The sequence below is a fragment of the Canis lupus genome, chromosome 1 (assembly GCF_003254725.2).
Source record: "Canis lupus dingo isolate Sandy chromosome 1, ASM325472v2, whole genome shotgun sequence".
In the NCBI taxonomy this organism is placed as follows: Eukaryota; Metazoa; Chordata; class Mammalia; order Carnivora; family Canidae; genus Canis; species Canis lupus.
This window is the reverse complement of record NC_064243.1, coordinates 118,008,057-118,022,041: the sequence shown is the minus strand read 5'-3', so window position 1 is coordinate 118,022,041 and position 13,985 is coordinate 118,008,057. Positions and strand designations below refer to the sequence as shown.

Here is a 13,985-nt window from a genome sequence, read left to right as displayed (position 1 = left end):
AGTACTGTTTTAAGATGTATGCATGTGCAGGATTATTATATTTATCTGAAGAATTGATCCTGTTATAAATAAATGTTCCTGTTTATTTCTGATGATACTCCTTCCTTGGAGTGTATTTGATCTGATGTCAGTATAGGCACACTAGCTTTCTTTTGTTTAGTTTTTGTATGGTTGATCTTTTTTATACTCTTCCTTTAAATATAAAGTGGGTTTGTTTGGGGTTTTTTGATAAATTATTTGATTTATTTAAACTAAAAAAGAAAAAAAAAAACGTTCACTTATTTCTCCCACCCCTGATCCTTGCCTCTGGGAACCACCAATTTCTTCTCTATGAGTTTGGTTTGGTTTTTGTTTTTTTTTAGGTCCTGCATGTAAGTAATTTCACAGTCTTTCTCTGACTTACTTCACTTAGCATCATGCCCTTGAATCCCATCCCTGCTGTTGTAAATGTCAAAACTTCCTTCTTTATGGCTGAGTGTTCTGTTGTTTATGTATATTCTGTATATATGCATACACACACACATATGACACACGTACACGCACAGTACAATTTTCTTTATCCATTTATCTGTCGATGGAACATGGGTTACTTGCGTGTCTTTGCTAATGTAAATAATGCTGCAGTGAACATGAGGGTAGGTATCTTTTTTGAGCTAGTGTTTTTGTCTCCTTTGAGTAAATACCCAGAAATGAGATTGCTGGATCATATGGTAATTCTGTTCCCAAGTTTTTGAGGAACCTCCATACTGTTTTTTTTGGGGGGTTTTTGGGAAGATTTTATTTATTTATTCACGATAGACATGGGGGAGAGGGGCAGAGACACAGGCAGAGGGAGAAGCAGGCTCCATGCTGGGAGCCCGACGTGGGGCTCTATCCACGGACTCCAGGATCGTGCCCCAGGCCAAAGGCAGGCGCTAAACCGCTGAACCACCCAGGGATCCCCATACTGTTTTTTTGTAGTGGCTGCACCAATTTACATTCCCACAAACAGTACACAAGGGTTCCCTTTTCTTTACACCTTTGCCAATATTTGTTATTTCTTGTCTTTTGGATAATTGCCATTCTAATGGGTGTGAGGTAATATCTAAAGTATACTTTTTAGGGGATCCCTGGGTGGTGCAGCGGTTTGGCGCCTGCCTTTGGCCCGGGGCACGATCCTGGAGACCTGGAATCGAATCCCACGTTGGGCTCCCGGTGCATGGAGCCTGCTTCTCCCTCTGCCTATGTCTCTGCCTCTCTCTCTCTCTCTCTCTGTGTGACTATCATAAATTAAAAAAAAAAAAATTTAAAGTATACTTTTTAAAGAGCGTATATATGTATGTATATATATATATGTCTTGCCTTTATTTTATCCAGACTGCTTTTTGCAGTGTCTCTTGAGCCCATTTAATGTAATTATTGGTAGTGGTGGGTTAATTTTATCATCCTGGTATTGGCTTTTTTCTTTTTAGTTTTCTTGTCCCTGTTTTCCTTTAACCTTCTTTTTCAGTGAATTGAATATTTTTAGTTGATGATTTTATGTCTTTTTTGTTGCCATAAAAAGTGTTTGCTCAAGTGATTATAATGTGCATCTTTGATTTACTGTATTTTATGCACAGTTGTTTGCTACTTTATGAACTTGCCAATGAAAAATATCATTAAACTTTACCCCCAATGGGGGCTTAATTCATAATCCTGAGATCAAGAATCACATGATCCACCAAACTAGCCAGGCAGGGACTCCAGCTATAAAAATAATTTTAAGGATAAAAAATAGCTTCAATGTATTTATTTATTTATTTATTTATTTATTTATTTATTTATTTATTTATGATTTTTATTTATTTATTCATAAGAGACACAGAGACAGAGAGAGAGGCAGAGACACAGGCAAAGGGAGCAGCCTTTGCTTCCAGCCTGCATGGAGCCTGACATGGGACTTGATCCTGGATCTCCAGGATCCTGCCCCGGGCCGAAGGCGGTGCTAAACCGCTGAGCCACTGGGGCTGCCCAGATTCACAGATTTTTGTTGTTTCCTACCTACTGTTAACTTTTATTGACTGAAGTTCTTTATTTTGCTACAGCATTATTTGTTTTAGCATTTCTCTTTTGATCTTTTAGTTTCTATTTCTGTGCTTCCTTGTCTGTTTATGCATGTCCACCGTTTCTGCTTGATTGTTATATGTTTATCGTTGATATTTTGTTACTTTTTTGTTTGTTTTATTCTCCCTCCACTGATATTTTAGTCTTTTTCTGATAACCTCCATTATCTTATCTGTGGGTATTTTTAAAAGATTTTATTTATTTATTTATTTATTTATTTGAGAGAGAAAGTAACGTCAGGAGGAGGGGCAGAGAGACAAGCAGACTCCCAGCAGAGAGCCTGATGCAGGACTCAGTTCTGGAACCCTGGGATCATGACTTGATTTGAAGGCAGACACTTAACTGACTGAGCCACCCAGGCGCGCCTGTATTTAGTTTCTTTTATTGTTTACCAGAGATGGTATGTTGACGAACAGTAGATACTGAAGTAAATATTTACTCCTTAGAAGGGTATGCCCCTTCTTCTGTAAGGCTAGTAATGTGCTTACTCTGTGGTTGAGCTGAGTCTGGACTTTGTTGCAATTTTAGTTAGATTCAGTTCAGCATTGGCTTTAGTACCTTCGTCCAGACTTTTTTTTTTTTTTTTTTTTAAGATTTTATTTATTTATTCAAGAGAGAGGCAGAGACACAGAGGAAGAAGCAGGCTCTTTGCAGGGAGCCTAATACGGGACTTGATCCCCAGACCCTGGATCAGGCCCTGAGCCGAAGGCAGATGCTCAGCTGCTGAGCCACCCAGGTGTCCCTTCATCCAGACTTTGAATCAAACATTGACAAGACTTCAGATACCTTGCTGAGCTCTACAGGCTTGCTAATAGATTTTGGGCCTTTGGATTTTCTTTGCTCTCTGGTTTTACTCCTGGTACTCTGTAAGAAGGAAACAAAGTTTGCAAAGCATGGCCTCTGGTGTTGGAATGTGATTTGTATGTGGTCCTTCAGGGTTCTTTGTTTCCTTGCCCTAGGTATTCCTGGAGTGGAGAACCACTTTTTCTGACCTGCCCTCCATCAGAAGTCACTCAGCTCCCAGCCTGCAGCCACTGTGGAGGCCGAAGGACATTTGAGTTTCAGCTTATGCCAGCACTGGTCAGCATGCTCAGAAGCACTAATTTAGGTAATAAGCCCTTTTTTAATTTGAATTTGTGGATCTATTGCACCAGTAATGGAATTATTTTATTTTTTTAAAGGTTTTATTTATTTATTTATTTATTTATTCATTCATTCATTCATTCATTCATTCATTCATTCATAAGAGACACAGAGAGAGAGAGGCAGAGACACAGGTGGAGGGAGAAGCAGGCTCCATGCAGGGAGCCCAATGCGGGACTCGATCCCAGGACTCCTGGATCACACCCTGGGCCAAAGGCAGGCGCTAAACCGCTGAGCCACCCAGGGATCCCAATGGAATTATTTTAAAAGGAAAGGCTCTCATTTTGTTTCTGTTTACTTATCAAATATAAGCATATTATAGAAAATTTGGGAAATTTATAATCCAATCAATCATAACACAATCATGAATACCATTTGATTGGTTTATTTTTTTTTTATTTTTTTTATTTTTTTTAATTTTTATTTATTTATGATAGTCACACAGAGATAGAGAGAGAGAGGCAGAGACATAGGCAGAGGGAGAAGCAGGCTCCATGCACCGGGAGCCCGATGTGGGATTCGATCCCGGGTCTCCAGGATCGCGCCCTGGGCCAAAGGCAGGCGCCAAACCGCTGCGCCACCCAGGGATCCCAATGGAATTATTTTAAAAGGAAAGGCTCTCATTTTGTTTCTGTTTACTTATCAAATATAAGCATATTATAGAAAATTTGGGAAATTTATAATCCAATCAATCATAACACAATCATGAATACCATTTGATTGGTTTATTTTTTTTTATTTTTTTTATTTTTTTTAATTTTTATTTATTTATGATAGTCACACAGAGATAGAGAGAGAGAGGCAGAGACATAGGCAGAGGGAGAAGCAGGCTCCATGCACCGGGAGCCCGACGTGGGATTCGATCCCGGGTCTCCAGGATCGCGCCCTGGGCCAAAGGCAGGCGCCAAACCTCTGCGCCACCCAGGGATCCCCATTTGATTGGTTTAAAGCTTAGTTATTGGGCAGCCCAGGTGGCTCAGCGGTTTAGCGCCGCCTTCAGCCCAGGGCATTATCCTGGAGACCCTGAGATCGAGTCCCACGTCAGGCTCCCTGCATGGAGCCTGCTTCTCCCTCTGCCTGTGTTTCTGCCTCTCTCTCTGTGTCTCTCATGAATAAATAAATAAAAATCTTAAATAAGTAAATCAAGCAAGCAAGCAAGCAAGCTATTTTTTAGCCTTAACATGATTTTTATAGCAGGAGTCCCTGCCTGGCTAGTTTGGTGGATCGTGTGATTCTTGATCTCAGGATTATGAGTTAGCTCCCATTGGGAGTAAAGTTTACTTACTTAAAAAAAATTTTTTCATAGCATATTATAGTCAAAATATATTATTCTTTTTAAGATTTTATTTATTTAAAAGAGCACACACAAGCATACAAGTGTAGGAACAGGGGAGGGGTAGAGGGAGATGGAGAAGTAGACTCCCCACTGAGTGGGGAGTCTGACGTGGGCCTCATTCCCAGACTCCAAGTGAAAGGCAGACACCCAACTGACTAAGCCACCCAGGCACCCCTTTTATTCTTTAAAAAAAATGGGGGGCACAGGGGAGGGAGAATAACTTTTATAGGGGCACCTGGCTGGCTCAGTTGGAAGAGCATATAACTCGATCTTGAGGTCATGAATTTGAGACCCATGTTGAGTGTAGACATTACTAAAAAAATAAATAAATAAATAATGTGTAAAAAAATAACTTTTGGGGCACCTGGCAGGCTCAGTTGGTAGAGCCTGTGTTGGTTTGGGGGTTGTGAGTTCAAGGTCCATGTTGGCAAATAGAATTTACTTTAAAAATTTAAAAGGGACACTTGAGTGGCTCAGTGGTTTAGCGCCTGTTTTCAGCCCAGAGCATGATCCTGGAGTCCAGGGATCGAGTCCCACGTTGGGCTAAAATTTTTAATTTTTGTTTTAAAAATTCTAAATGTAAAGATCATATAATGATGATAAAATCATAACTAAAATCATACAAAAATTATTTTTAAATTTTTAAAAAAAGATTTTATTTGAGCGAGAGAATGCACACAAGCATGGGCAGAGGGACAAGCAGTCTACCCACTGAGCATAGAGCCTGACACAGGCTCAATCCCAGGACCCTGAGATCATGACCAGAGCTGAAGTCAGATGCTAAACCAACCAAGGCACCCAGGCACCCCGTAAGAGTTATCTTTTAAATTTTTATTTTTTAAAGATTTTATTTATTTATTCATGAGAGACACAGAGAGACAGAGAGGCAGAGACCTAGGCAGAGGGAGAAGCAGGCTCCAAGCAGGGAGCCCAATGTGGGACTCGATCCCAGGTCTCCAGGATCACACCCTGGGCTGAATGCTGCGCTAAACTGCTGAGCCACCCAGGCTGCCCAAAACTCAATTTTTTTACGTGGATATTTAGGGTTTTCTACGTATAAGATCAAATAATCTGCAACAGATCATTTTATTTCTTTCTTTTTTTTTAAATATTATTTCTTTTCAATTCTGCCTTTTTCTTTTTTTTTTTTTTTTTTTTTAAGATTATTTATTTATTCATGACAGAGGGGGAGAGAGAGAGAGAGAGAGAGGGAGGCAGAAGGAGAAGCAGGCTCCAAGCAGGGAGCCCGATGTGGGACTCAATCCCAGGTCTCCAGGATCACACCCTGGGCTGAAGGCTGCGCTAAACCTCTGGGCCACCAGGGCTGCCCTGCCTTTTTCTTTTTTGCTTAATTCCTCTATAAATTCTGTGTTGATTGGAAGTGTTAAAATTGGGCATCCTATCTTGTTCCTGATTGAGGAATTTCCTTTCTGTTTATTGAGTTATTTTTTATCAGTTGAGTGTGTTGATTTTTGTCAAATGCTTTTTCTGAATCAATTGAGATGATCGTGCAGTTGTATTCATTTTATTAAGTGTATTACATCAATTTTTGTATATTTAACCACCTTTGCATTTTGAGATAAATCTTACTGGATCATGGTATATAAATTTTTTTAAGATTTTATTTTATTTTTATTATCTATTTTTTTATTATTTTTTTTTTTTAAGATTTTATTTATTCATGAGAGACACACAGAGAGAGAGGGGGCAGACATAGGCAGAGAGAGAGCAGGCTCCATGCAGGGAGCCTGATGTGGGACTCAATCCGGGACTCCAGGATCACATCCTGGGCCGAAGGCAGGTGCTCAACCGCTGAGCCACCTAGGCGTCCCAAGATTTTATTTTATTTTTATATTTTTTTTAAGATTTATTTATTTTATGATAGACAGAGAGAGAGAGAGAGAGAGAGAGGCAGAGACACAGGAGGAGGGAGAAGCAGGCTCCATGCCAGGAGCCCGACGTGGGACTCGATCCCGGGACTCCAGGATTGCGCACTGGGCCAAAGGCAGGCGCTAAACCGCTGAGCCACCCAGGGATCCCCCCAAGATTTTATTTTTAAATACCCTCTATACCCAACAGGGGAGTCAGACTCATAACCCTAAGATTAAGAGTCACATGCTCTACTGACTTAGCCATCCAGGCGCCCTGGTGTATAAATCTTTTTAATAAGCTCTTGGATTTTGTTTGCTAGTATTTTGTTGAGGATTTTTATATCTTACATTTATTTTATTTTTTAATTTATTTTATTTCTTAAAGACAATTTTTTTAAAGATTTTGTTTATTTATTCATGAGAGACAGAAAGTGAGAGAGAGGGATCCCTGGGTGGCGTAGCGGTTTGGCACCTGCCTTTGGACCAGGGCGCGATCCTGGAGACCCAGGATCGAATCCCACATCGGGCTCCTGGTGCATGGAGCCTGCTTCTCCCTCTGCCTGTGTCTCTGCCTCTCTCTCTCTCTCTCTGTGTGACTATCATAAATAAAAAATAATAAAAATAATAAAAAAAAGAAAGTGAGAGAGAGAGGCAGAGACACAGGCAGAGGGAGAAGCAGGCTCCATGCAGAGAGCCCGATGTGGGACTCGATCCCAGGACTCCAGGATCAGGCCCTGGCTGAAGGCAGGTGCCAAACCACTGAGCCAGGGATCCTCCTATTTTATTTTTCTTTAAAGGTTATTTAAACAATCTCTACACCCAACATGAGGCTTGAACTCACAACTCTGAGATCAAGAGCTACATACTTTACCCACTGAGCCAGCCAGGCACCCCTGTATGTTGTATTTATAAGAGACGTTGGTCTGTAATTTTCTTGTAGTGCCTTAGTATAGCTTTGGTATTAAGATAATGCTTGTCTTGGGGCACCTGACTGGCTTGGTTGATGGGAGCATGTGTTTACTTCTATAATTTTTTAAGTAGGCTCCATGTGCAACATGGAGCCCAATGGAACCTTACACTCAAGACCTGAGCCCCAAGGGATGCCTGGGTGGCTTAGCGGTTGAGTGTCTGTAGGCCTTTGGCTCAGGGCGTGATCCTGGAGTCCCAGGATCGAGTTCCACATCGGGCTCTCTGCTTGGAGCCTGCTTCTCCCTCACATGTGTCTCTGCCTCTCTCTGTCTTTCATAAATAAATAAAATCTTAAAAAAAAAAAAAAAACCTGAGTGGAGATCAAGTCAACCAACTAAGTCAACCAGCCGCATGCAACTGTTGATCTCAGGGTTGAGCCCCATGAGTTTGAGCCCCATGTTGGGTATAGTGCCCTTTATAAAAAAAGAAAAAAAAGATAATGCCTCATAGAATGCGTTAGAAGTCATTCCTCTTTAGAGTAATCACTCCTCTTTAGTTGCTTGGCAGAGGTTAAGAGGGATTGGTATTTGAATGTTTTGTCATATTCACTAGTTAAACCATCTAGCTCTTGGGTTTTTTGTTGTTGGGTGGTTTTTGATTACTGGTTCAATCTCCTTACTAGTTACAGTCTATTCAGATTTTCTATTTCCTGAGTCAGTTTTGGTAGATTGCATCTATCTTTCTTTCTTTCTTTTTCTTTCTTTCTTTCTTTCTTTTCTTTTCTTTTCTTTTCTTTTCTTTTCTTTTCTTTTCTTTTTTTTCTTTCTTTTCTTTCTTTTCTTTCTATTTATGATAGTCACACACACAGAGAGAGAGAGGCAGAGACATAGGCAGAGGGAGAAGCAGGCTCCTCGCAGGGACCCCGATGTGGGACTTGATCCCAGGTCTCCAGGATCATGCCCTGGGCCCAAGGCAGACGAGACACTCAGCCACTGAGCCACCCAGGGATCCCTACCTGTTTGATTTTTTTTTTTTTTTTTTTTTTTTTTTTTAATTTATGATAGTCACATAGAGAGAGAGAGAGAGAGAGGCAGAGACACAGGCAGAGGGAGAAGCAGGCCCCATGCACCGGGAGCCCAACGTGGGATTCGATCCCGGGTCTTCGCACCCTGGGCCAAAGGCAGGTGCCAAACCGCTGCGCCACCCAGGGATCCCTACCTGTTTGATTCTTACGGCCAGTTCTCAAACCCTCCTGAAGGTTCTCAATATTATTTTCCTCACAAATTGAACTCCAGACGACCTGGCTCCATGTTTATTTCCCTGAAGATGTCTCCTGTGTGCCTGGTTCTCCTGAACTAGTCTGAGCTCTAGACCCACACCGCTAGCATTGCTGTCATCCTGGGTCACCTTCTGCCTTTATTTTGGTATCTCTTTGCCCCCCTGCCAAGTGAGTCCCCCTGTTTCCTAGGACTCTTATCTTCCTCTTTTCTCAGCTTGTCCTTTCAGTTTTGATATAGCACTTCCTCTAGTAGTTTCCTGAGAATGGGTCATGGGAGATAGATAATTAAAGTATCCTATGGGTCTTAAAATATATTTATTCTATCTTTATGTTCATAACATAGTCAGATATGGGATCCTAAGCCATTAATAGTTGTTGTTTTTTTTTTTTTTCCAGAATTTTAAAGATTTCACCTCATTCTTTTTTTCTTTTCTTTTTTTTTTTTTTTTTAAAACTACTCTACACCCAATGTGAGGCTTGAACTTACAACCCCAGGATCCAAACTTGCATGCTGCTCCTACCGAGCCCACCAGATGCCCCATATTACCTCATTCTTTTAGCATCCTGTGTTGCTATAGAAAGCAGTCACGTTCTGACTGGTAGTCCCTTGAATGAGAACCTCCTTGCTTCCAGGTTACTTTTAAAATCTTCACTTTCTCTTTGTTATTCTGAAATTGTGTATATTGTGCTAAGTACTTAGTAGGTGGTGTTTTCAGTTCAGACACTCCTGTCCTTCAACTACTAGGATGATTTTCTTCCATTTTTCTTGTGCCTTTATGGGAACTTCTGTTTTGATTCTGTTCTCTTTTGTTCTGATTTTTGCCTCACTTGGCAGGAATTTTCTTCAACTTTGTTCTTTATTCATATTTTTAGTTGTGGTTAAAAAATATATAACATAAAATTTAACATCTTAATCATTTATTAGTATGCAACTTAGTAATGTTTAGTTTATTCACATTGTTGTGTAGCCAGTCTCTAAGAACTTTTTCTTTTGCAAAACTGAAACTCTATAAGCGATAACTCCCCATTTCCCCCTTTCCTCAGCCCTTGGCAACCACCATTCTACCTTCTGTTTCTATGAATTTGGCTACTTTAGATACCTCATGTAAGTGGAATCATAGAATTTACCCATTGAGACTGCCTTATTTCACTTAGCCTAATGTCTTTGAGGTTCATCTATGTTGTATTATGTGTTAGAATTTCCTTTTTAAAGCTGAATAATAGTCTTTCATATGGATCTACCACATTTCGTTCATCTGTTCATTTGTTGAACACTTGGGTTGCTGCTTCTTGGCTATTGTGAATATTGTTGCTATGCATATGGCAAATATCTCTTCAAGATCCTGTTTTCAGTTCTTTTGGATATATATATATACCAGAAACAGAATTGCTAGATCATATGGTAATTTTATTTTTAATTCTTTGAGGAACCACTATAACATTTTCCATAGTGACTGCAACATTTTATATTTCTAGTCAACAGTATACAAGAATTCCAGTTTCTCCACATCCTCACCAACACTTGTTCTCTGTTTTTTTTGTTTTGTTTTGTTTTGTTTATAGTAAGCATCCTAATGGATGTGATGTATCTATTTTGGTTACAGTTTGCATTTCCCTAATGATTAATGATGTTGAGCACCTTTTCATATGAATTGGTTGTTAGCCATTTACATATCATTTTAGGAGAAATGTCTACTCAAGTCTTACTGTTCATTTGTAGTCAGGTTATTTGACTTTTTGTTGTTGAGCTGTAAGGGTTCTTTTTATATTCTGGATATGAACCCCTTATCAGATGTGATTTGCAAATGTTTTCTTCTATTTTGTAGGTTGCCTTTTCACTGTTAATTGTATCACTTGGTTCATCTAAGTTTTTAATTTTGATATATTCCATTTTGTCTATTTTCACTTCTGTTACCTGTGCTTTGGTTTCATATTCAGGAAATTCTTACCATTTACTTCCTTTTTTTCCTTTTTTTCCTTTTTTTTTTTTTTTTTTTTTTTAAGATTTTACCTATTTATTCATGAGACACACAGAAAGATAGAGAGGCAGAGATATAGGCAGAGGGAGAAGCAGGCTCCGTGCAGGGAGCCCAGTGCAGGACTCGATCCCAGCACCCTGGAATCACGACCTGAGCCAAAGGCAGATGCTCACTGAGCCACCCAGGTGCCCCCATTTACTTTAAAAAAAAAAAAAATAAAGCACACAGTAAAGTATCCAGTCTTAAGCCTACAGCTTGATTAATTTTTACATAAATACACTCCTGTAATCACCTTCCAGAACGAGATAGAGAGTGTTTGCAGTGTCCCAGAAAGCCCCTTGGGCCTGCTTCCCTCTAAGGTTATCAGTCTCCACTGTTCTCTTAGGAATTTTGCCTGTCCTGGAACTTCACCCAAGTGGAATCCTATGATGTGTGACTTTTGGGCCTGAGTGCTTCTGTTTAACATTACATCTTTGTTAGTTTTATCTTCTAACCCTTCTTTTGAATTTAGTTTGGCTGTTCTATTTTTATTTTTCAAAAGCTCTTCCTTGTTCTCTGAAACTTTTTCATTCCACCTTTTTGTTGTGTTTTGTTTTGTTTTATGATTTCTTTCATATCTTTAAGAAGTGGTCCAGGGGCACCTGGGTGGCTCAGTCAGTCAAGTGTCCTACTCTTCATCTTAGCTCAGGTCTTGATCTCAGGGTCATGAGTTCAAGTCCCCAAAAAAGAAGTGGTTTGTTTTTTTTAGTTTTCACTTATTACCTACGTTGTCTATTTTTTGCAATTTTTTAAAATACTTTAAGTAATCTGTATACCCAACATGGGACTTAAACCTGTAGCCCCAAGACCAAGAGTCGTGTGCTCCACTGACTGAATCCAGACATCCCTTCTGCAATTTCTCTGATCCTCGAATATTATGTTGGAGTTTTTTGGTAAATGTCTGGTGAACTTTGGAAATCACTATTACAGCATTTTTCAACATAAGTTTAGTCATCATTCTTGACATTAATACAGATAAAAAGTTTAGATAGATGGCTAGAAAAATGGGATGCTGGAATGGATTCTTTTTACCTGGTCTCTAAAAGATCCTTCTGAAGCTAGGAGAATTATATTCATTCCATTTTTCAATTTTAGATTATATGTATTTGGCTCTTTACTACTGTAAGTAAGGAAATTTGCTCCACCTCCAAATATTTTAGTACTTTCTTTAAGGTTTTTTAATTTCTTAAACTAATCTCTGCACCCATCATGGGGCTTGAATTTATAATCCCGAGATCAGGAGTCACATGCTCCCCCAACTAAACCAGCTGGGTGCCCCATTTTAGTATTATTTTTACTTCATTGAGGTCTGTAAGTCTATACTCTGTCACCATGATTGTCATAGCTGATAAGCTTTTGTTCTATGTTTAAATGGTTTGTGTGCTCACACTATTCTTTTCTGTGAGCTTTTCCATTCCTGAATCTTTTATTTTGATTTTTCTCTGGTAGCTACAGTCTATCAAGTGATATATCGCCTCAAGGAGGGCTTATAAGGCTTATTCTTACTTCTGAATGTCTGCCTCTGAACTGAAGGACAACCCAGTATGAAATCTTGAGGTCGCACTTTCTTCCGAATGATCGTAGGTATACCTGATGCTATGGTCCCCTCGCAGTGAGAGCCCCTCTGGTTCTCTTGTTATTGCCCAGAGCCCCCGTCTCATGGGGAAGTATATTTTTCTCCAAATCCCTAAGATCTTTTATATTGCTACCTTTGGCATTGGGTGAAGTCTGAGGTTGGCCTGATTTCCCTCCCACTAACATTTGTGCTAGCACCTGTAGATTTTTCTTTATTTTTGAGGTCCAGTCACTTGAACTAACATGGTGTGCTATTGTAATGTTCCATAATTCTTTCATCCTGGGACACGGTGGATTTTCGGACCTGCATTTAATTTTTCTTTTCTTTTTTAAACTTCTTTTTTTTCTTTTTTAATTTTCTGAATATTTTTTCTGTTGCATATGTAGCTTTTCTACTGAAGCAGTAGCAGTTGCATTGGTCACCTTTTTCCTCTCTTGTGCTCACATCTTTCCTCTTTCCCTCGCATTTGCTGAGATTCTCTCAAGCCTTTCCTTTCTACTTGTAATGAGGTTTCACCTGTCTTTTGCATTCCTTGTGGCTTCTGGTGTTTTTCTTTTCTTTTTTGATTTTATTTATTTATTCATGAGAGACAGGGAGAGAGAGAGAGAGAGAGAGAGAGAGAGAGGCAGAGACGCAGGCAGAGGGAGAAGCAGGCTCCATGCAGGGAGCCCAATGTGGGACTCAATCCTAGGACTCCAGGATCATGACTTGAACCAAACAAAGGCAGACGCTTAACCGCTGAGCCACCCAAACATCCCTGTTTTTCATTAGATGTGTAATGGGGCTGTTTTGACCTATATCTTTTTTTTTCTTTTTTTTTTTTTTATTTATTTATGATAGTCACACAGAGAGAGAGAGGCAGAGACATAGGCAGAGGGAGAAGCAGGCCCCATGCACCGGGAGCCCGACGTGGGATTTGATCCCGGGTCTCCAGGATCGCGCCCTGGGCCAAAGGCAGGTGCCAAACTGCTGCGCCACCCAGGGATCCCTTGACCTATATCTATATAGTTTCCTCTTTCTCCTGCCCCTTCCTCGCCCTTCTGCTGTGCCAGGTTCCTGGGCTCAGGCTTCATATACAGTACTCTGCTCTTTGGTTTCTTTTTTTTTTTTTTTTTTTAATTTTTATTTATTTATGATAGTCACACAGAGAGAGAGGCAGAGACACAGGCAGAGGGAGAAGCAGGCTCCATGCACCAGGAGCCCGATGTGGGATTCGATCCCGGGTCTCCAGGATCACGCCCTGGGCCAAAGGCAGGCGCTAAACCGCTGCGCCACCCAGGGATCCCCTGCTCTTTGGTTTCTTGTTCTGATTCCTTGCCTCTTCTTCTTTCCTACCCTGGTGGCTACCAGTTCCAAGACCCCAGCCTTCTGATCATTGGCAAACTGCATGTTGCACATTCTGGTTGGAAATTACCTCAGATTTGCCAGGTGATTCCTCCCAGATCAGCTCTATTTTGGCCTTGTTGCTTCTGTTTTTGATGCTTTTTTTTTCCATTATACCTGCCTGCATTTTCCTTTCAAGGTGTTTTTTCCTTTGTTGCTCCAAACCTGTTGTCCAACTCCTCCTATTGACTCTAGTTTTCCTATTCTGGTATCAGTAGGAGTTCTTGTTGATCCTGTTTTCTTGGTGTTATTCTTCTCAGCTCTTAGGATTGTGTGTGTGTGTGTGTGTGTGTGTGCGCGCGCGCGCGTGCGTGCCTGCGCACATGCACGCGCACTTCCTTGAAGATAGTGTTGTGTTCTATTAGTGTGGCATTTATTCATTTATTCA

The 13,985-nt window shown here is 40.4% G+C and overlaps 1 protein-coding gene across 5 annotated transcripts in view; it reads left to right on the top strand.

The window, feature by feature from the left end:
* PDCD2L (programmed cell death 2 like) overlaps positions 1 to 13,985 on the top strand; it is a 30,756-nt gene that overhangs the window by 15,601 nt on the left and 1,170 nt on the right. For 2 of the 5 annotated variants that reach the window (XM_049095665.1, XM_025425177.3), the window contains one exon: positions 3,042 to 3,190. In XM_049095665.1, coding sequence (XP_048951622.1) covers positions 3,042 to 3,190 — 149 coding nt within the window. Of the gene's footprint in view, positions 1 to 3,041; positions 3,191 to 12,087; positions 12,223 to 13,054; positions 13,169 to 13,985 lie in introns of all 5 variants that reach the window. The other 3 variants (XR_003127116.3, XR_003127117.3, XM_049095662.1) reach the window with 3 other exon arrangements.